General features: G+C 33.6%; 2 protein-coding genes across 2 annotated transcripts in view; both read right to left on the reverse strand.

Moving 5' to 3' along the window:
• Window positions 1–2,263: 2,263 nt before the first annotated feature.
• LOC142611253 (receptor-like protein 7) overlaps window positions 2,264–22,924 on the reverse strand; it is a 66,454-nt gene continuing 45,793 nt past the window's right edge. The window contains exons 3-4 of the mRNA XM_075783331.1: window positions 7,370–7,457; window positions 2,264–2,279 (exon numbers count right to left, since the gene is read on the reverse strand). The gene's annotated coding sequence lies outside the window, so the exon portion shown is untranslated. The remainder of the gene's footprint in view (window positions 2,280–7,369; window positions 7,458–22,924) is intronic.
• LOC142611255 (receptor-like protein 6) lies at window positions 7,374–11,207 on the reverse strand. The gene is made up of 4 exons (XM_075783332.1): window positions 10,200–11,207; window positions 7,732–10,106; window positions 7,548–7,578; window positions 7,374–7,461 (listed from the first exon to the last, which is right to left on the reverse strand). Exons 1-2 carry the CDS (start codon window positions 11,155–11,157, stop codon window positions 8,257–8,259), a joined length of 2,808 nt encoding a protein of 935 aa, XP_075639447.1. The 5' UTR covers window positions 11,158–11,207; the 3' UTR covers window positions 7,374–7,461; window positions 7,548–7,578; window positions 7,732–8,256.

Consider the following 22,924-nt stretch of genomic DNA (forward strand, 5'->3'; position numbering starts at 1 on the left):
AAACAGCATTACAAAAATAAAGTGCGGGTGTGATCTAAACTTTAGGTATATGAAAAAAACAATGATAAGATAATAATCAAGTGGCCAAATCATCGGTCATAGTACTATTTTTTTTTTATTGATTTGTTCCTCTAATTTTTGGATAATATTAAATATATTAAACCATCTAAGATATTATTAGTAAAAAAATAGCCGTCCAAAATGAATATGTAAAGTCAATTTGTTAATATATTTATATTATAAAAAAAATAGAAGAATAAATCAACCAAAAAAAAAACGATGTGCATGATTCGACCCATTTCAAATAGTTTGGTCCATTCGATCAATTTCTGTCCATTTCAATTCAATCCATTTCAATCTATTTAGATCCACTTCGGCCCTGTTTGGTCCAATTTGATCCATTTAGTGCATTTACTTAAGAATGGGAAAATACATGTTTGGATTGGGAGTACTTATTATAAATTCGAATTTGTTAAAAATATAGATGACAAAAAGTAATATTATTATTTGTAATTGTTTAATTTAATGACGTGGTATAATCTTTCTTTATATTCTTTTTTTTTTTCCTTAGTTGATATTAATATTTTATTTTTTGAGTGAATTACCCAATTTTAGTATTTTGATTTGATATAATTTGAATTTGAGACCAATTTCTAAGTCTGATAAAAATCAGGACAATACTATATAACTATGGCACTCAAGCCAAACTAATGTCAATAAGCAGCAAAAGAGAGTATGTATTCTTATATTACTTCCAGGGGTATATTGTTTTAGGCTAAAAAATCCCTCTTGAAATGAGGAAACACTAGGCAAATTTTATTTTGCATTCAGATGAAACATAGGAAACAATGAAATGATTACCTTCAAAAGAAGTGTATTGCATTTAACAAGAAGACCAGAAGCACACAGATTTCATATGTTTAATTAAACTGATAATACTCAATCATTAAAGGGCAAAAACAAAGTCTTTGTGTGTTTATACGTAGGGCTTCATTTAATGAATGGGTGCTACTCAGAGGCAATGACACAATACGATAAGAGACCAAATTGATAGAAGATAGAAGAAGAGTGTAAAATAAGAGAAGAATGCTAGGATAACAATCGTACATACACACCCTATAGATGTTGGAGCTAATCGCAGGAGCCTATCTAGCTATATACATGTTTGCATCACCAACAATTTCAGATTCATACTACTACGTTTAATTGCTTGCTGGTGTCTTTTTTATACTACTACATTTACTTGCTAATATCTTTTTTCTTTTTTCTTTTTTTCATGTAACTGCTAATTTATTTCTCAAGATTAAAAAACAATTGAAAATCCAATGAAGTATATGTCTTATTCCAATGCCTTATGTGTGCAATTTGCCTCTTAAAACAAGGCCTCCAAGGATAGGAGCCTATCTAGTAACGTTTGCATCACCAACTTTTAGGACTACAACATTAAAAAACACTTCATTCTGGTCAAAAGCATTTAAGCTTGGGAGCCTAAACAAAACTCGAAGGAGCTTTCAACCAATTGGCTGATCAAGTCCTTTTGCAAAGCCCATATTAGATGGTATTACGCAATTTTCTATATACCCCCTCCCCCTCTTTCCTTTTAACTTCTTGATATATTAGAGGTATTCCATTGATACCTTTAGACCGATTAAATAGGTACAACTGCTCTCTAGTTGACTGAACAAGGTGAAATTTAACACAACTAGGCAGCATATTCATGTCCACAAAACACACACAAACTGTGTTGGCAAGCATCTTCATTACAATGCAAGCATGGCAGACAAAATCAAGTGCTTAATCATTTCGGTACAGATACTGAAACCAAATTGCATATCATCTAGAAATATTAACATAATAATGATGTAGCCACAAAAGGAGTTTAACACAAACAACTACAAACTAGACAAGAAGAAGCTTAACAAAATTGGGCAGCACATCCTTGTCCCCAAAACACGCACACACACCCACTATGTTGATGAGCTCCTTCATCACAATGCAAGCATGACAATCAAAACTAAGTGCTTAATCATTTCTGCAAAGACACTAAAACCAACTGCAAATCTCCATAATTAGTATTTTTTTTTTTGATAAGTATAATTAGTAATATAAAATTGGTGTAGCCACAAAGTGCGACATAAACAACTACAATTCATTTTGGCAAAATAAACTAATTCCATACTAAGAAACAAAGCACCATCAAAAAGCTTTCTTGAATTTTTTCTTTTGCTGAGTTAAAGTCTGTTACTGCAGCTCCCCACCAACCATGATTGCATAGCATTCTGCAAGAAATTAAGACATGTAAGTGCATTCTTGTTTGTTATATAACACCAGAAGTAGATAAATCAACACCAATTAATATAGTGACCAAATAGAAAAAACCAAAACCGACCTACACTAATATTTATGGTTTTTCAGAATGTACATATTAAAAAGTACTCCAAGCCTTTACCACATGAACATGTGCACCAAGGATGGGGACCAGCATAAATAATCTAAGCATATACCCATGCCAACAATTACACAATAAGAAGATATCACGTATATCATTGCCACAAAAAGAATCATGAACCAAAGATTACTTTTTTCATCGGCATATTTTCAATTACAGAAAAATAAAAGGCTAAAAAGATGCTTAATACCTATGAACTCCAATAATTTTCCCTTTCAAAATGGAGGCAAGAGTGCTTGCCACACCTACAGCCTACTGCTGCTTTGAACCAGGAAAATTTATACAGTTAACAAACAACCTATTTGAGGGAAAATAAAAGAAACTAGATGCGAAAGTTAACATCCTCCATAACAAGAAAAATATATGCAAGCATCATAAATTGAACCAAAATTTCTCGCCAACAACAAAAAATATCATAAATCCCATTGCTACAAACAAAAATCACTCTTAAATCTTATGAGCTAGGATTGCTTTGTTCATCAGCATGTCCACAAAACTGTGGCTGACCTAATCAATAGCTCAACCAGAACTTGCAACCAGATCTAGTAACCTAGTTAGGAAGTTATACCACTCATCCCTAATTTACACAATCCTATCTTATGCCCTCCCCAAAATTGACGGGGGCCAAAATAGGCTTGTTTGGCATCACTCCAGCTTGTGTGAATACCAGGTCAAAAAAGCCTATAACCTGCTCCATCTAGCTAATTTTCATAATGACCCAAATGAGGCCAAGGTACTTGGTACACCTAATGAGGTTTGGTCCAGCATCTGGAAAGTAAACTGCCAGTAAAAATCCTTACCTTCATTTGGAAAAAATTTCATGACGGCCTGCCAGTCAGAATGAATCTCAGACATAGAGGTATTCAGGCCCCTAGCAACTGCCCTTTCTGCCAAGAGGAGAATGAAACCACCAATCATATTTCTAGCTTGCCCCTTGGCAAGGGCTGTCTAGTTGGGATCAGATTTGTCCCTTAGAATATAGGAGTTAGGACAGACTTCAGTAAAACACTGGTTAACAAGGTGCATCACAACTAATAACCTATACCTCCAAGACCATATGGCCTTCTTGCAAGTGATCTTCACCACCCTATGGAAAATCTGGCTTCACAAAAATCAGGTCATCCATGCGAAAAACACCCTAATCCAATTGAAGTGGCGCTCACATATGGAACTCTAATTTGCAGGCACCATGATGCATACAACAACAGAAACAAGCCTTAAACTAAGGAAAGACATGACGCATCCACCACTGAGTTTGTCAGGGACTGGCATCTAAATATCAAAGCTGCAGTGGCAAGGCACAAGAAGAATAAAAGGAGGAGGCACATTTAAAGCCAGAAATATAGCAGGGACCAAAATCTTTGAGGGATGGAACAATTCTAAAGTTGATTCCATAATGTTGGCACATCAGGAAGCTACCTTGAAGTAGTTCTCAAGGCAAAGGAGCAAGGATGCTGGTGACTAATAGTGTTCACCAATAGCAAGAACACAGAGAATGCATGCAAGCACTTTCATTTCCTCCTTCATGTCTGTGTACTAGATTGATATTAGTGAAAACTATAAATAAGATACTGATTCTACACAAAAGATTCATAACCCATCAACTTTTTTATTTCTTTCATAACTAAGAATAGTACTAACTGAAAATAAATGAATCATTGATTCCATACCACCCAAATTGTGAGCAGCACAAAAACATTGAATCAAAGAACACTAAGAAAAGTATTAAGTGGATTCTCAAATTCTTGCATTGAAGAAATGTATATTTAGATATGGGTAATTTTCACCATTCTATTACCTAAAGAAGCACCATAGTTTACTTGTTGGATGCCTGAACAATTAAGTACTTCCTTCCCAACAAAGTCCATGTATTTCGCCTTCACTACTTTCATTATCACACACCACAAATGATTCCTAAGAGCGCACTGCTGTGCAAATGGCTCAAATGCAATAAAGTGGAGTAAAACTTAATTAACCTGAGACTTCATTCCATGTTCAGATTTATATAACAGTAGACTGAAATCACAAAAATTAAAGGTATAGGGTAATATCATCCTATTATTCATTGCATCTTTTCTACAACAAAATAAAATGATTCCATTTTGATTCGAAACTCATAAACATTGAAATTTCTATTAGGGGCTGGCAAGATGAAATAGAAGGTATATTATCAATATCAAATTCTAATAAAAAGAACAAGACCCTCAGGTATTTTAGCAAACACTTTGCGTGAATGTAACAAAAATCAAAATTTATGGGAGGGAGAGGGGGTGGCTTTTTTAGAGATTATATATGCAGCTTCTCGTGTATTAAATACTTATTTGATATTCAAGTAGACAACAGAACTTCTACTTTCTTTTTCTTTTTTTTTTATAAAAGTGAACAACAGAACTATTTAAAGAATAAAAAGGAAAAAAGAAGATAAAAGGCAAAAAATACCTTGAGTTTTGCCAAGAAGAAATGAAACATATATATAATTTGGCTTTGGGAAACATAAAAATATATAAAATAACGGATTAAAGAACATGCAAAGCAAACATTAATGGGAGAAACTCTTTGATTTGAGAAACAAAATAAATTAGTCGTGGAAGAGTCCAATAAGTTGGAAAAGGGAGTGGAACATCACTATACCAGAAGATCCACACCAAAAAAAAAATCTCTATGCTACTGCCTCCAGGTTTTAAACTGAAATGAACACTTCAAACGACCTAAAAAGAAAAATGAAACAGCTAAGCCAAACATTGTCTTGCACTTTCTGTCCAGATCTAGAAGTTCTCAATAGTAAAACCAAAAATGAAAAGCAAGTAAATAGCAAAAAAAAAAGTAATTATAGGCCAATGTGATCAATAAAAAAGTGTGGGCCAATTTTGTCCCTATACATTTAATTGTGTCACTTTTGTCCATCAAATTTTAAAATCAGGGTCCCTCAACTATTAATTGTGTCAATTTCATCCTTCAACTCTTCAAAATAAAATTAATTGTATCCTTATATGTTGACTTGATTTTGTAAGTTGAGAAACAAAATTGATACAATTAAATGCGCAGGGATGAAGTTAAAACGACCTGTATTGTAACAAGACCAAAAGTGTTATTTTTTTGTCAAAATTGGTTTGAATTCAGGTAAGGTTTGGCAGTGAGGGAATTCAGGTTTGAATGGATGCTATCCTTGCGGTTTGTTTTGCTGTTGAAAATAAGTAAGAAAAAATGGTCAAGGAGAATCAAAGATAAGCATAACCTTTTTCCCCCTATGAATGAATGAAAAGTAAACAAACTATACAAACAGAGCAAGCAGCAAACTAAATAGCAACAGAAACCAATCTTACATATAATCGAACTAAAACCCCTCAATTATGGCTATCATACAAGATAGTGAAATGCAAGCCCCCTCCCTCACTTCCAAAGAATTACAACATAAGATTATTCACTAACAATTTTTTCATTCTCATTACAAACTCAACCTAGGCCTTACTCTCTTCTAATCAGAAGCAGAACAGCCTTCTCAGACTTTACATTGCCGCTACATACAAGAGCATTTCTTTGAAGCCAAATATAATAAACCACCATAGACCAAGCAAGTTTGCATATGGTGCTTTCAAAAAATTTACCCTTCAACCAATCCATACCCCACAGAATCACTTAACGCAAGCTATATACCAGGGATTTTATTAAACATCATGACTTAGTCAGATCACTTTCAAGGCAACTCCAGCAGAAGACACACCATGATAGCCCCATTTAAATGGCCTGTCTTGAGTGCAAAGTCAGATCACTTTCTACCACTTCATTCCAGGAGATATAGGGCCCTTTTGGTATGTATGTTTAAACAACAGTTTTCAAGTTTAAAAGATTTTTTTGGAAATAAGTGTGGGTGAAAAAGTGTGTGAAAATACATGTAATATTGTTTAAAAACTGAAAATTATTGTTTGAAAACATGTACCAAACACACTAATAGTTCTTATTTACTCCTATATTCATACATCAAAATCTCAAGATGAAAAAAAAGGTAAGAAAAGTTATCAAGTCTATACCTTCAATTTGACTTATAACTCACCTAACTTCTATATAGAACTGCAATATCATCTTGAAACTTCACAACATGGCTCAATGCATTATTTATTATTCTTTAAGAAGAAGGGAGAAGATGTAACTAAAGATAGAAGCCTAGCTTGGCAAGATGGAGGCATATTTCTTCGAAGTCCAATAAATATGTTCTAATTTTCTTTGATGATGGATACAAAATGGAGTCAGATTCATTGTTGACAAAGGTAAGGGTCATTGAAGATGAACCCAAATCAAATGCATCATTAAATCCCAAACCTGGCCAACCTAGAGGTGAGAATAATCACTAGAATATTGATCACTAAAGCTAAACCTAAATTGTAAAACGAAAAAACAAAGCTAAACCTTTAGACAAATACCCTGCCCCCAATTACAACTTTACCATTCACTAACAAAAAATCCACTTTGCAACCGCAAACTAAGCCTTAATCTCTCCTCAGACTTTACACTTTGTACCAGGTATATACCTAGGATTTTATTAGACACCATGACTTAAATGCCATAGCCTCTTTGAGAAATGATACCTGTTAGAATGGTTAAATGATTAAATTGATCATTTTCTAACAACTTAAGCTTTTGGGAGAATTGTTATTTTAAGATGGTAATATATTACGATACAATCTCAATATCATCCTAAATCTTCAACCAAGTTGAATTCTCATTTCTCTTCTATTTTTAATCAAAAAGTGATAATATTCACATTCAACATAGATAACAAATGTTAAACATTAAGAAATGCATCCACCAAAGAATCAAAAAATGGAGACAAAAAACAAAAGCAAAATTTGAATAAATAAGGATATAGTAAACAAAATTTAAAAAAGAAAAAAAAAAGAAAAAAAAAAAAGAGAGATATAGGACCTTTGTGTTAGCCATAGAGGTCTTGATCTGTTCAGGAGCACAAAGGTTATTGATATGTTTCGAAACATTAAAGGCAACAACCCTGAACCTTACTGGGCAAAAAAAACAATTCAATAAAAGACAAATATTATAATAATAGAAAACCAAATTGCAAGGTGGAAAGAGATCTTGGACTTACCAATTACTTCAATAGCAACAATGCCAACCAGCTGCATTAAAATAAACAAATCAAACCCTTATTTTATAAATAATAATTACAAAGCCGCATCTTGATTTTCCTTTGAATGAGCCTTTGAATTTAGAGAAAAACAAATAAGAAAGTGATAAAGGCACCCAAAGATGAAACAAAAAAGGAGGCATACCTTGGCAAAAAATGGTGTCCTGTGTCCTTTGGGGACCAAGAAAGAAGTTGATATTCTCCAAAATAACAATTCTATTCTGTCTCCATTGTTTAAAAATTGAAGAAGAAAGTGAATAAGGATGATGAGGAATTGAGTGTTTAGAGAGGCTTCTTTTTTAGCCTAATCCTGCCATATGGACAGGGCTGAAGGAGAGCTCCACTTTCTACTGGGCTTCGCCATTAATGTCAAATTCAGAGTTGATTTCTTTTTTGCTGTCGAAGTCAGATTCCGACACATCCAGAATCTCCTCCATGGTTGAAAACCCCATTGATCTAGAAACGAGGAAGACCCACAACAGATGCATTCTACATAGACTACCAACCATTTTATGAAATAAAAGTGATTTCGACAAATCACAACATAGTACAACATGCCTTGGAAACCTTCTTGAAAAACTCTAGCAAAACCACCCACAAATTGTTTTGACTTGAAATTTTTTCCACCATGTCTTTGGGCATTTTTCTTCAGCCTTCTGAGCATGATATGTTACTCTAACTTGACCAACCTCACAATCCACTTTGGTTTTCCAATTTTAAACATAAGATATCCCATCAACATTCCAAACATCACTCCAAATCCATAACCCATTGATATAGCTTGCCAACTAAACCCATTTTCAAGCTCTAAATTGTCTTCTTGTTGTAAGGTCAATAGTTGTGGTTTCTTTGCCTCATGGCTATCGCATATTCTTGACAATGGAAATCCACATAATCCCAGGTTTTCAATGTACGAATCATTATCAAATGTATTGAATTGCTTTCCTGAAGGTATCTGTCCTGTAAGTTGGTTATGTGACAACTTTAAAACTTCAAGCCATAATAGATCTACCAACTGCTTAGGAATCTCCCCAATAAGCTTGTTGAAAGAGAGGTCTAACCATTCAAGATTGCTCAAATTTCCAAATGATGATGGAATATAACCTGTAAGGTTATTGTGAGAAAAGTTGAGCCCTTTGAGTGATTTTAGCCTCCCAATTATCTTTGGCATCTCTCCTCTAAAACTATTGTTTGAAAAATCAATGGTTGTGAAGACAGTTTGGATTCTCACCAACTCAATATACGACCCTTTAATCATCACATTCAAAGAGTCCTGATAATACCCTTCTCCCATATATTTCAACATAACTTTTCCTTCACCCATCTTTGTCATGGCTTTCAAATATTTGAAATATTTTCTTGGCAAAGGACCATTAAACTCATTGTTAGAGATGTCCAGGATTCGCAAATTCGGAAAAGGAAATTTAGTCTTAGGATTGCCTATATGACCTTGAAATTTGTTTGATCTTATGACAAAAACCCGTAATTTTAGAAGACTTCCTAACCAATAAGGGAAGGTTCCATTTATCTTATTACTTCCAAGATCTAGAACTTCCAAGTTCCTACAATTTGCCAAAGATCTTGGCAATGGCCCTTCCAATTGATTGCCATTAAGGTTAATATTCCTAAAGTTATTTCCTTTGGAAAATGTTGCAGGGATGGTACCATGAAGGCTATTCATTCGCAAATCCAACACTGAAAGGACATTAGAGTATACCAAACACTTAGGAACCACACCACTTAAGTTGTTATGAGACAAGTCTAAAACGTCGAGGAAACTTGCGTTGCAAATTAAAGACGGGATTTCTCCGGTTAATTTGTTATTGGAGACAAAGATATATCGTAGACTAGGAAAACTTAGAGTGGAAAATGGTCCCTGAAGCAAATTGTCACGAAGATCAAGAAAATATAATGAATCTCTCCCCACATCCCCCAACCATCTTGGAAGTTGACCGTAAATTCTGTTCTTGGAAAGGTCTAAGAATTGTAATGTTGTTGCTGCTCTTAAGAAAATTGGGAATTCACTAATGTTGCAAGAAGACAAGTTTAACTGTTGAAGATTGGGCAGGGCATAGGTGGCATTATTGTTGGTACTAACTAAGTTATTTGAAAAATCAAGTAATTTGAGATTTTTGAGCTTTGAAAACATTTCTAACTCCAACATAATACTCAAGTTATTTGATGAGAGAGATAGATGAGTAAGGTTAACAAATCTAGACATTGACCTTGGTATAGAACCCTGTAACTTATTATAACCCAAATCAAGATGCTCCAATGAATTGGACTTGAATTCACCAATCTCACCAATGAATTGATTACCATCAAGATATAATTTCACCAAAGAGGGCAAATTGAACAACCAAGATGGCAGTGTCCCATTTAGAAAATTTGAACTTAAGTAGAGATCTTTTAGACTCAAAAGCCCACTTACGTGATTAGGAAGGGGACCAACAAGTTGATTGTTGTCAAGGTATAAACTTGAGAGGTTGGGCAAGTTAAATAGCGACAACGGCAGCAAACCTGTTAAAATATATTCCCCAATAATTAAAAATATTGTTAGTTTATGCGTAAGCCAAAGACCACTAAAATTTAAAAGGGGCAATTAAATCTCACCGCTGAAGTTATTAAATGACAGAACCAAATAAGTAAGTTTTGTAAGGTTCGAAAGTGATGTTGGAATTGACCCAATCAAATTGCAATTCGCGAGATTCAAATTCTTCAAGGAATTCATATTGCCGATAGAATCGGGTAATCTTCCTGAAAAGCTTGTCTCAGAGAAATCCAAGAACTTCAAGAAACTACGGCTCCAATTACACTTTGGAAGAGAAACTTCAAGTTTCCAATTTATCCCTAGATCAAGGGTTTGTATACTGGGAAGGCATATGATGTTATTTTGGAGTTTTCCCTGCAAGTTGCAGCCATGGAAACTAAGAGTTGTGAAAGAGGAGGATAGATTCATCAAAGAATTAGGTCTAATTGAGGACATATCTGACCAATCCAGAAAAAGTTCCCTTAACTGAGTAAGGTTATGAATGACTCTTTCCCATACTGGTGTTTCAATTAAAAGCCCATAGTTGTAAGAAAGATCCAGTGAAACCAACGAAGACAAATGAGAGATTTCATATGGGATTTTGCCAGAAAAAGAGGGATAAGAAAAGTTAAGATGAGTCAAAGTCTTAAACTTGCCAAACTCGGACGAAATTAGGGAGCCACGGAAGTCATTGCCATCGAGATTCAACCTCGTGAGATGGGGAAGAGAGAAGAGGGTACTGTTGGAATGAATAGGGCCATAAAGCCAGCTGCAACTGAGGTCAAGGCCAATAACATGGCGTGTGGTTTGGTCACAGACGACGCCATCCCAAGTACAGCAGTCCCTATCCTCCTTCCAAGAGGCTGTCTTTGGATATGAAATATCACAAATCTGAGAAGCATCTCTACGAAGAGAAAGAGAGTGATTAAAATGGAGTAGAGCAGAGCAAGGTGAGACTGAAGACAAGGAAGAAGAAGATGGAAAATGAAAGAGCAAGGAGAGTAGGCAGAATAATTGATACTTCCAACCTAAACACCCCATTTGAATTTGACACCCAAAAAGAGAAGCAAAGGCAAAAGCAAAACACTGTAAATATATCTGATGTTATGAGCGAGGTGGGGCATGGGATGAGATGAATATAAAATGAAGATTTTATACACTTCCAAGTCAATTGAAGTCTTTGAACGCAGTTACATAAAAATTAAAATAAAATAAAGTAAGAGACTTTTAACACAATTGACTTGACCCTGAGTTGTTGGATTAGAACATTACAGTATCCAACACGCATGTGATCATACCCACCACTAGGATAGGAGCCCCCAAGAACATTCAGTCAAGCTGACACAAATTACTACTTTAATATATTTCTTTTAGTGGCGAGTGAATTTTTTATAGGAGAATCAGTAGTCTCGGAGTTAAAGTTTATTTATTTATTTTATTTATCCAAGTAGCAATTGTGCAAACCTTTGGTAATAAAATTTATGCGGTAAGTTGCTAAAAATATGTAAAAAAGTGATGTCAGTTGTAAGTTTAGTTAAAAACTAATTACAATATATCACTTAATTTTTATTGTAAAATTATTGTAAAAATAGCACTAAAATAATTATATTTAAGCTTATTTCAGGTGCGTTCAAACAAAATTTAGGTTTGTCTCCATTTGGATTGCACATTTCCAGCCCCAAGTCTGCGTTTGTGTTTGAAAGAGTGAGATTTGAAAGAGTGAGACTCATGGCTACAGTACATAGACTAGCCAACTTGCACAAAATGCGTGAACAGTATTTTTCCTATTAAAAAAAAATTTGTTACAGTGTTTTTAACAAAAAGTTTTCAGTTTTCAACAAATAAGTGGTATCCAAATGTGATTGGCAAAAATTATTTTTGCCAACTTATTTTATTATTCAGTTTATTTTTGCTACTATTTATGGGACTTAATGCACTTTTTGATGTTATTCATGAGTCCTATTATACTATTTTAGCTAACTTTTACCTTTATCTACAGTACTTTCAGCAAAAAAATTTCAGTTTTAACAAAATAAGTAATCTCCAACATATGTTTAAATTTTTTATTTAGGATCAAAAAAATTTATATATAATGTTTTTATTTTTTTTTGGACCAGGTCAGGGGTTCAAAATTCATTTTTTCCTGCGTAACAAAAAAGTTGCACAACTCTTCATTTAGTTGGATAGAAGTAGAACATTCAAAACGTATATGATGGTCATGACTCATGATATAAGCGCTTTAACGTCTTTTTAGTGTGCAATGTCTACTATGATGAAGTCCTCACATTTTTATAACTTCCTCAATCATTGTTGAAACAGTCCAAAGGACAAATTCCCACTGCTTATAAAGATAGTCAATAGTGTATTGGTACTAATCATAAGAGCATTCTTATCAAATGTGTCAAATGTCAAATATTTAGCATTTAACACATAAAACACTAAAAAATCACTCTCGTCGGGTGTTTTAAGAGCATCTTCATCAGCTATCTCATAAAGAATCTCATTTTGACACATCAAAAACCTATTTTATTATTTTAACACACCATTTTATAATTCACTATTTATCAAATCTTCTATTCTTCCCTTCTATACATTAAAATAATATATACTAATATTAAAAAAATCATAAATATAAAAAAAAAAAACAAAATAAAAAACACCTTACGTACACAAACACAACCAGTGACAAACACACCACCATAACCAGCACAGCTAAAAAAAATTAAAATAAAATAAAATAAAAGACTTTTAACACATTTGACTTGACCCTGAGTTGTTGGATTAGATTAGAGTATCCAACACGCATGTGATCGCACCCGCCGCTTGGATAGGAGCCCTCAAGAGTCAGTCAAACTGACACAAATTACTACTTAAATTTATTTCTTTTAATAACCAGTAATCAGTGGCGAGTAGATTTTATTTTTTGGGTGTCAATAGTGTCGGAGAATAGTAGAAAGTTTATTTATTTATTTTATTTAAGAATAAGCAATTTTTCATATTAAAATTTAAGTAGCAAGTTATTAAAAGTACTTCAAAGAGTGATGTTTGTTACGAGTCTAGATAAAAATCAACTACAACATACTATTTAATTTTTATTGTAAAATTATTTTGTAAATAATGTGAAAATAGTACTAAAATAATTATATTTAAGTTTATTTCAGCTGTGTTGAAACAAAATTTAAGTTTAGAGTGTTTAAATTTTTTATTTAGGGTAGAAAAAAATTATATATAATGTTTTTTTTTTTTACCAGGTCAGGGGGTTCAAAATTCCTTTTTTCCTGCATAACAAAAAAGTTGCACAACTCTTCATTATTAGTTGGATAGAAGTAGAACATTCAAAACGTATATGATGGTCATGACTCATGATATATAAGCGTTTTAACGTCTTCTCAGTGTGCAGGGTCTACTATGATGAAGTCCTCACATTTTTATAACTTCCTCAAATCATTGTTGAAATGGTCCATACCACAAATCCCCACTACTTATAAATATGTTTCCTATGTCCTGCCATTGACGAAACGACTTTGAGGATCACTAATGTGTAGGCATTCCTTTACATCCAGAAAGATAGTCAATTAGTGTTTTGGTACCGGTCATAATGGCCAGTAACTGTACCAATACCCTTCTAAGATGTACCAATAAAATACCATTCTGCACTAGCCTATATTGACTAACAAGGGATTTTAGGTCCTCCTGCGAGTAATAGAAAAATAATTTAGAAAAATAAATGGTTATAAAATTGGATTAATATACTTTCGCTAATATTTGGGCATATAAAATATTTGGATTTTAAATATTAACTGGTATTGAGATATTTCATTCTCCTTGCCTATTCAAAATGATATTCAATACGGTATGGATTACTTTGACATCTCATTTGTTTCTTGGATTGCCAACCTCAAAGGGTGAAATTTTTTAAGGAAACGGGAAACAAAAGTACTAATAACGTGGTGGAATTGCTCGTATAATAAGGTCAAAATTGAGCAATTTTGCTATCATTTTAGTTTTTCAATCACATGTTTGTTTATAATAATAATACAAAAAAAAAACACATAATTTACTGAAGTCCTTCCCTCTAGACCCTTTTTCTTTTATTTAATTTGATATATTTTTCTTTGATTAGGTTCTCTAAAGAGTTCGCTTCTTGTGACCTTGTTTCGTCATATTAACTAATTTGAGTGTTTGTATGAAAATATATATGATTATTCCTGTTAGAGAATGGAGAGAACAATAAATTTACTAATAGATTAATCTCTAACACAGTATGTGAAATAACTTATATATTGCAAGATGACTCTCACCACCAAGGATTAAAAAGGAACAAATTTTCTTTCTTACTCATGCAAAAATAGTGTCAATAAGCAACAAAAGAGAAAATATGTATTCTTATATCACTTCCAGGGGTTTCTGGCTTTAGGCTAAAAAATCCCTCTTAAAATAAGGAAACACTTGACAAATTTCTTTTGCAATAAAATTAAACATAAGAAAAAATGAAGTGATTACCTTTAAAAGAAGTGTATTGCATTTATACAAGAAGACTAGAAGCACATAGATTTCATATGTTTAAACCGATAATGCTCATTGTTTTTATCTAGTGGACTTCATTTAATGAATGGGTGCTACTCAGAGGCAATGGTTTCATTTCGAGACCAAATTGATAGAAGATAATAGAAGATAGAAGAAAAGTGTAAAAAATAGTTTTAGGATCACAAATTATTCCACGACTTTGACATGGTAGATTGTAAGTGGTTATCTATCACTTACATATAAACCCACCATCATTACCAATCATACTCTACCACGTCACAACTGTGGCAAGAAATTGTGAAAGATTATGTGGTCCTAGACTTTTTCAAATGTAAAATGAGAGAAGAATGCTAGGATAGCTAATCGTAGGAGCCTACATTAATTGCTAATGTCTTTTTTCTTTTTTTGATAAGTCAAAATATATACATGTAATTGCTAATGTATTTCTCAAGATTATTAAACCATTGAAGAGCCAATAAAGTATGTGGCTTATTCCAATGCCTTATATATGCGATTTTCCTCATAAAACAAGGCCTCCAAGGATATGAGCCTATCTAGTAATGTTTGCATCACCAACAACATTTAGGACTGCAACATTTAAAAACACTTTATTCTGGTAAAAAAACATTTAAACTTAGGGATTAGATGGTAATATATAATAGGAAACTTTCTATAAACCGCCACACCCACACCCACCCCCCCTCCCCCCCTTCTCTCCTTTAACTTCTTGATAAATTAGTTGTATTCTATTGATACCTTAAGACCCATTATATAAGTACAACTGCTCTCTAGTTGACTAAGCAAAGTGAAATTTAACACAACTAGGCAGCATATCCATGTCCACAAATCAAACACAAACTGCAAACAGTGTTGACAAGCATCTCCATTACAATGCAAGCATGCCAAGCAAAATCAAGTGCTTAATCATTTCAGTACACACTAAAACCAAATTGCATATCATCGAGAAATACTAACATAATAATGATGTAGCCACAAAAGGAATTTAACATAAACAACTACAACGAGGCAAGGAGAAGCTTAACAAAATTGGGCAGCACATCCATAATAAGAAGATATCACATATATCATTGCTACAAAAAGAATTATGAACCTAAGATTGCTTTGTTCATCAGCATATATTCAAATTTCAATTATAGAAAAACAAAAGGCTAAAAAGATGCTTAATACCCATTAAGTCCAATAATTTTCCCTTTCAAAATTGAGGCAAAAATGCTTGCCACGTCGCCTATTGCTACCTTGAACCGGGAAAAGTTATACAATTAAGAAACAACCTAACTGAGGGAAAGTAAAAGAAACTAGATGCAAAAGTTAGCATCCTCCATAACAAGAAAAATTTATGCAAACATCAAAAATTGAATAGCAATTTCTTGCAAACAACAAAAAATATCACAAATCTCACGAATTGCTTTGTTCATCAGCATGTCCACAAAACTGTGGCTGACCCAATCGATAACTCAACCAGAACTAGCAAACAAATATAGTAACCTAGTTAGGAAGTTATACCACCCATCCCTAAGTAACAAAATCCTATCTTACTCCCTCCCTAAAATTGATGGGGGCCAAAATAGGCTTGTTTGGCATCACTCTAGCTCGGGGTGAATACTATGTCAAAAAAACCTACTAATTGCTCCATCTAGCTAATAGGCATAATGATCCAACTGAGGTCAGGGTCAATGATACAATTAATGAGGTATAGTCCAGCATTTGGAAAGTAAACTGCTAATGAAAATCCTTACCTTCATTTGGAAAAAAATTCATGACAGCCTGCCAAATAGAATGAATCTCAAACATAGAGGTATTCTGCCAAGAGGAGAATGAAACCACATCTCACATATTTTTAGTTGGTCCCTTGGCAAGGGCTGTCTAGTTGGGATCAATTTGTCCCTTAGAAAATCAGAGTTAGGACAGACTTTAGTAAAACACTGGTTAACAAGGTGCATGCGGCCTTTTTGCAAGCGATCTTCACCACCCTATAGATAATCTGGCTTCACAAAAATTTGGTCATCCATAAGGAAAACACCCTAAACCAATTGAAGTGGTGCTCACATCTAGAACTCTCATTTGTAGGTACCATGATGCATACAACAACAGCAACCGGCCTAAAACTAAGGAAAGACACGATGCATCCACCACTGAGTTTGTTAAGGAGTGGCAACTAAATATCAAAGCTGCAGGAGAAAGGCACAAGAAGAATAAAAGGGGAGGACACACATTTAAAGCCATAAATATAGCAGAGACTAGAATCTTTGAGGGATGCAACATTTCCTAAGCTGATTACATAATGTTAGCACATCAGGAACCTATCTTAGAAGTAGTGCTCATGGAAAAGGAGCTAGCATACTGGTGACTAGTAGTGCTCACCAATAGCAAGAACACAAAGAATGCATGCAAGAATAAAGTTAAATCCTAGTGGAGGAACCAAATTCCGTTAGCAGACCTGAACTTTCCATGATAGGGCTAAATATACTACCAAGCCACCTGTGCATTTTGGTAGGGTTAACCCAACTATATTGTAACATAGTTGTTTGTTGCTTGCTATGTGTTTTGATCTCATTAGCAATAGTGCTTAACTAGTGTTTTAAGTTATTTTCTTAACACACCTATCAAAACAAAAAAGTATGATATCTTGGACTCTTAATTTGGATTATCTATATTTGATTATGAATTTGGATTGTGAATTTTACAGGGGAAAATGTATATTTATAATGTTAAGACAGGATGGAATAGAAGGCTTTATGAACATGGTGGAATAAAAGATGATTGTTGCTTGCTATGTGTTTTTATCCCATAAGTAATAGTGCTCTGAACTAGTGCTTTGAGCTGTTTTCTTAACATACCTATCAAAACAAAAAAGTATGATACCTTGGACTCTTAATTTGGATTATCTATATTTGAGTATGAAGTTGGATTGTGAATTGTACCAGGAAAAAATGTATATTTATAATGTTCGGAAAGAATGGAAATGAAGGCTTTATGAAAATGATTCTAAAAAAAATGATTGTGGCTTCAGCATCGGTGCACCCCCCCCCCCCCCCCTAAAAAAAAAAACAAAATGATTAAAGTTGGTATTGGACATTGTGCAATTGGCAAGCCAAAGATCATTCATTCTGCATTAAATAGACTCTTACATCAGAATTGGGGTTTTAATTTAACTTTTATGGATCAAGTTCCATACTTCTATTTCTTAGCAAGTATGGTACTTTGAAGTTAATGTCTTAAATTTACCTAGTTCTTTCTTTATTGCATCCACTGGTGAGAAAATATTAACTTATTCACAAGATATTAAGAGAGGGAAAGAAAAACAACAAAATGAAATGGAGTCAACAAAACAATACATCTAAGCCTAAGTACTTTAGTGGGACTGAAAACATAATGCAAAACATGCTAAGGAAGGATAGATAACACAATAGTTCCAAAAGAGGAGTATAAACAGGTCATTTTCAATTCTTTTTCTCTAACCACCCAAAGCAAGCAACATCGGCAGATGAGCTGTTTTTTCAAGGAACATGGCTTTACGAGAATGTTTTTAGTAAGAAGATATACAAGAAAATTATTTAGCATAAACATCTAATAGTTGACAGAATGAGAAGCTTTAAAATAATAATATAAGGAGAGCATGAAAGAACATGTAGTATGAATGTGAAAACATATAATTAAACAAGGTCACCACTCACCACAAAATTGCCAACAAAGAAAAATTTAAGCACATCTCTCTATACTTTGTAAGTTATAAGTGGCAAGAAATATGAACTTTGCTAGATAAATAAGGGTTCTCAAATTTGACAGCCAACAGTGACCATGTTTTTAATATAAGTAATTAATGATTATATTAAAGAAAATTTGAAATGAGCATAAACAATTTTTTGTATAGATGCTGCATACTCAAACATCACCTCAATATAATCAAAAGCGACCATTACATTACTAAGCTATTTATCTTAAAGATAAAGCAACTTAATTAAGGTAATCAATCAATAATGATAAATTATATAGAACAATGTTATATCAAACATTATTTACTCCTATCTAATGTATTATCAATGCCAAGTATATATGAAGAACAAAATTAAAAAAAACAATATTCCATAAAAAATAAAAATAAAAAACAATAAATAAATAAAAATCATGAAATGAAATGCATCTTACCTATTTTTGTTAGTATGAAACCATACCATTGGCAGCTTTGTCGAGCAAAATGAGACTCTCAACGTAAGCATCGACAAAATTATACTTATATCCAATAATCCCAAGATCCTTAGTCTCTTTGGTCTCAAGATCTTGCGACACGAGGTGTCCTCCACCCATTTCGAACACAATCTTACCACTCCTTGTGAAACCTACTGCCCTCAGTATATAGTCTCTTGAAAGGAAGCCACCTTGACTAGTCATAGTTAAACTTAAAGCTTAAGTCCATGAGGAAACAACACCATACTGTTTCATCACCCATATATTGAGACAGTGACTATTATAGTCTTGGTGAAAGAAGGCAATAGAGTTCCCATATGTGGAAATAGGAGAGCAAAGCCGCATATTTTCACAAGTATAGGCTGGAAATTCTGGCATCATCATCATGATGCAAAGGGTACACTTCTCTGTCACCTGTGGGTATGGTACTAAACTTTTAAAATGGTTGTGTGGGAAGCCTGAAGAGGAGGAGGTTTTTGTGGGAGTGGTGGAGATGGGTTGAAATGAAAGTTGGGTTTTTGATTAGGGATTTCCATGTTTTTGAAACAAAGGTACAAACAATGATGGATTTGATAGGTAGGCAGTGGGTAAGAATATCATCAGGTAAAAATCCCCATCTCTTCTCATTATCTGACATTGCTGCTTAGCTTAGTTTTGTCAAAGAGAGATGAAGAAGGTTAGGGTTTAGGGATGAAGGTTGTGGACTGAGTGGAGTGTAGCTGCAGAGAGTGTACCCGTGTTTTATAGGATCAGATTAGACATCGTTTGGATCTATTTATATCTTGGAGGAAAACAACGTTTGGACTTTGGATATATTTTATTATGGGTTTTTTGGTTCCACAAAAAAAAAAGGGTTTACCAAAGCATATTTGTTTACATTTAATTTAATAAAGAAATATTTTACGGATCAGACATTTCCTATTGTTTATGTGTCATGGACATTAATAATCTATTTTAGACTTTAAAAGGCCTCTTATTCCTGTAAAAGATCCTCCCTTTGTTTTTCTCAACAAAAAACAAAAGTAGCATAGTGAGATGTGGCTTAGTGGTCTTGGTGTGAACGCAGGAGCACCAAGTCTCATGTTCGATTTTCAATAGGCAAATTGTGGGATTTTGTTTGCAATTATCTCTAACTTCTAGCTCTCTCATGGGATTATGGTGAGGTCTATGGTCATCCTGACTACAATAATTATGACTCAATTCAACATTCTCTAATGGAGAGTACTCCTATAGTCACACCCAAGAGAGTGAGTCACAATGGTCGCCCCTGCCCCTCTTATTTTTCGTTTTAAAAAAAAATAAAAAAGGTTTGCCCTTTGTCATCCTCATGGACTTCATAAACCTCAGTTCTTCTATGTTTAAAAACCTCTCTTGCATGAACTTCAAATAATAGCCTATTATTGCCCTATAGGTAATAGTTAAAAAATATTAAAAATGAAATCCTCTCTTGTATAGCTTAATATATATATATACTTCTTACCCAAAAAAAAATATCTATATATATATACACACACATAGAGGGAAACACCATTTTGGTAGCAATGCAATCCATCCAAATTATTTTTAATTTCTAGTCACTCTGGTTCTTACTATCAAATCACAATTTTTCTTGCACTTTCTTGGCAACCGAATACAAAATGACAAATCAAATTTACCATTTTTTTTTTTTGGTGGGTAAAGACCAATTTTCAATTATAGCAGACAGTAGTATCACTTCAGCAACTAAAACAAATCCAAAGTTGGATCTAAAATGACTGTAAATTGAAAATAACATGATTCAATTTGATTGCTACTAAAAGAGAGTGACCAAATTAACAACTATTAAAATGTAGGGACCAAATTAACATTGACCCCAAAAATATACGGCCCCAAAATGATGTTTTGTGCTCGCCTGGGGATGATAACTTGGATTGAGGTAGCCAACTTTATTGCTGGATATATGAAAGTGAACCTTTGGCCAACGTATGAAATTACTTAATCAACCATTTCAATTGATAGTTCATCCATGTGTTTGATGGTTGAATATGCAAGTTTAAAAAGTTTAATTAGTGTTATATAATTATTTGAAGTGTTCATGCCTTCAGGAAACTTTTTTTTTTTATAGAGGAAACGATAGTAGACTTTATTCAATAAAATCATGTTGTACAATGCGGAAGAGGAAAGAGGAAAGAGAGGCATTCTTCTTACCAAACAATGGCCTCCTCATCCTCTTTTGCAGCACTAGCCAAAGCTAAGGCAGCACAATTATATCATAGGGGTATACTATTACCATCAAAAGAAACAAAAGAAAAGCTATCTCTAATTAAACTAATGTCCTCAATAATCCAGGAAGCTTCTAAACAGCAGGCTCTGTCCGAATTCAAGAGGTCCACAAGCTCAACAAAGTTACATTCCACCATCACTATTAAGAAGCTGGTATTTTGACAGAACAAAAGCGCCAATCTCATCACCGAAGCTACTGTGCAGAGGGGATTTAAATTTTTCTACAGACGATGACATGATGCCGCTAAAACTTCACCTTTACCATTCCTTGTGAGAAAACCGAACCCCACAGAGTTGCTCTTCCTAGATTGAGAAATTGCCAGGTTGAGTTTATGGATTGAATCAGAAGCTGGGGGCTGCCACTTTGCTGTCTGAAGCTCAGCAACCCAAGTCTGCCTGTGCCATACTTCCATAAACTCTAATTGTTAAGTATCAGTTCGAGCCTACAAATCCTTGGATGAAGGAATTTTGTTCTCAACAATCAGCTTGTTCCTGCCTTCACGGAACTTTAATATGACATCTACGCATTAAAGTACTGTGACATATACAATAAAGTTTGTTTTATCTGTAAATAATAAATTGTGGTGGGATAGATTTAAATTGCAGCATATGTCTATTTTTATTTTTATTTTGCTAATGGGGATAGTAGTCAACACCATTGGTCATGATTACTCATCAATTCCATTAGATTTTCTTTCTTAAACTTGTAATCATTCCATGATATCAAAAGTAAAACTCACATGTTATTTATAACAGACGTCACGACAATAAAGATAAGATTAGACATGTGTAATATGCAACTATCTTTCTTTCTCCTTCTTTTTCCCACCTTTAACTTTCTATCATCATAGATGTATTCTATAGATACCCATAAATCCATTAAACAAGCATAATTGCTATATAATTGCATGACTAAGGACAAATTTAACACAATTGGATAGAATATCCTTTGTCCCCAAAATACACAGGTGAGTATCTTCATTACAATACAAGTATTGTAGACAAAAGGTGGTTAATAATTTATGTAAACACACTGAAACCATATTGCAAATTGTCCAGAAATACGAACATAACAATGATGTAGCCATAAAAGGAGTTTAACATAAAGAACTACAATCCATTTTGACATAATAAACTAATTCCTCACTAAGAAGTTAAACACTATCAAAAAGCTTTGCTGAATCTTTTCTTTTGCTAAGTTAAAGTCTGTTACTTATTCACAACTCATCATTGACCACGATTGCGAAAAGTCCTGCAAGAAATTAAGAACTATAAGTGCATTATTGAATAATCACTAAAAGTAGATAAAAAAACAACAATTAGTGTAGTAACCATATAGGAAAAACCTACATCTTTTTTTTTGTGTGTGGATAATTTAGAAAAAACCTACACCAATAATTGCAGTTTTTTAGAATTTACATATTAAGAAGCACTCCAGGCCTTTACCACATGAACATGCACACTGAGGGGGATGGGGGACCAAGGTAAATGATCTAAAGTATAATCCAATGCCAGCAATTATATAATAAGAAGATATTTTACTACTTAACAAAGGGAAATTGATTCTTAAAGAAAATAGAGAAAAAAAAGGCAATTGTAAAGAGACTACACAGTGTTCCAAAAGAAAATATGAAAGTAGAGATATCAAACAATTCATGGTAAGACAAAGAACACAAATACAATATGACATCAACTATATTTTACAACCAAAAAAAATATTTGAAAGCAAAGCCAAAGCCCACCAAACAAACCACAAAATACTAGTAAGAGTAAGAGTTTGTATCATCCATCAACATTCTCTAAAGGCTAAGGT

Source organism: Castanea sativa, chromosome 9 (genome assembly GCF_040712315.1).
Source record: "Castanea sativa cultivar Marrone di Chiusa Pesio chromosome 9, ASM4071231v1".
Taxonomy (NCBI): domain Eukaryota; kingdom Viridiplantae; phylum Streptophyta; class Magnoliopsida; order Fagales; family Fagaceae; genus Castanea; species Castanea sativa.

Bases quoted from the DNA above. Each gene is read 5' to 3' on its own strand.
- LOC142611255 (XM_075783332.1), bottom strand. From the start codon at position 11,157: ATGGGGTGTTTAGGTTGGAAGTATCAATTATTCTGCCTACTCTCCTTG. The intron at 10,107-10,199 runs GTGAGATTTAAT...ATATTTTAACAG, and splicing joins GTCATTTAATAACTTCAGCG to GTTTGCTGCCGTTGTCGCTA.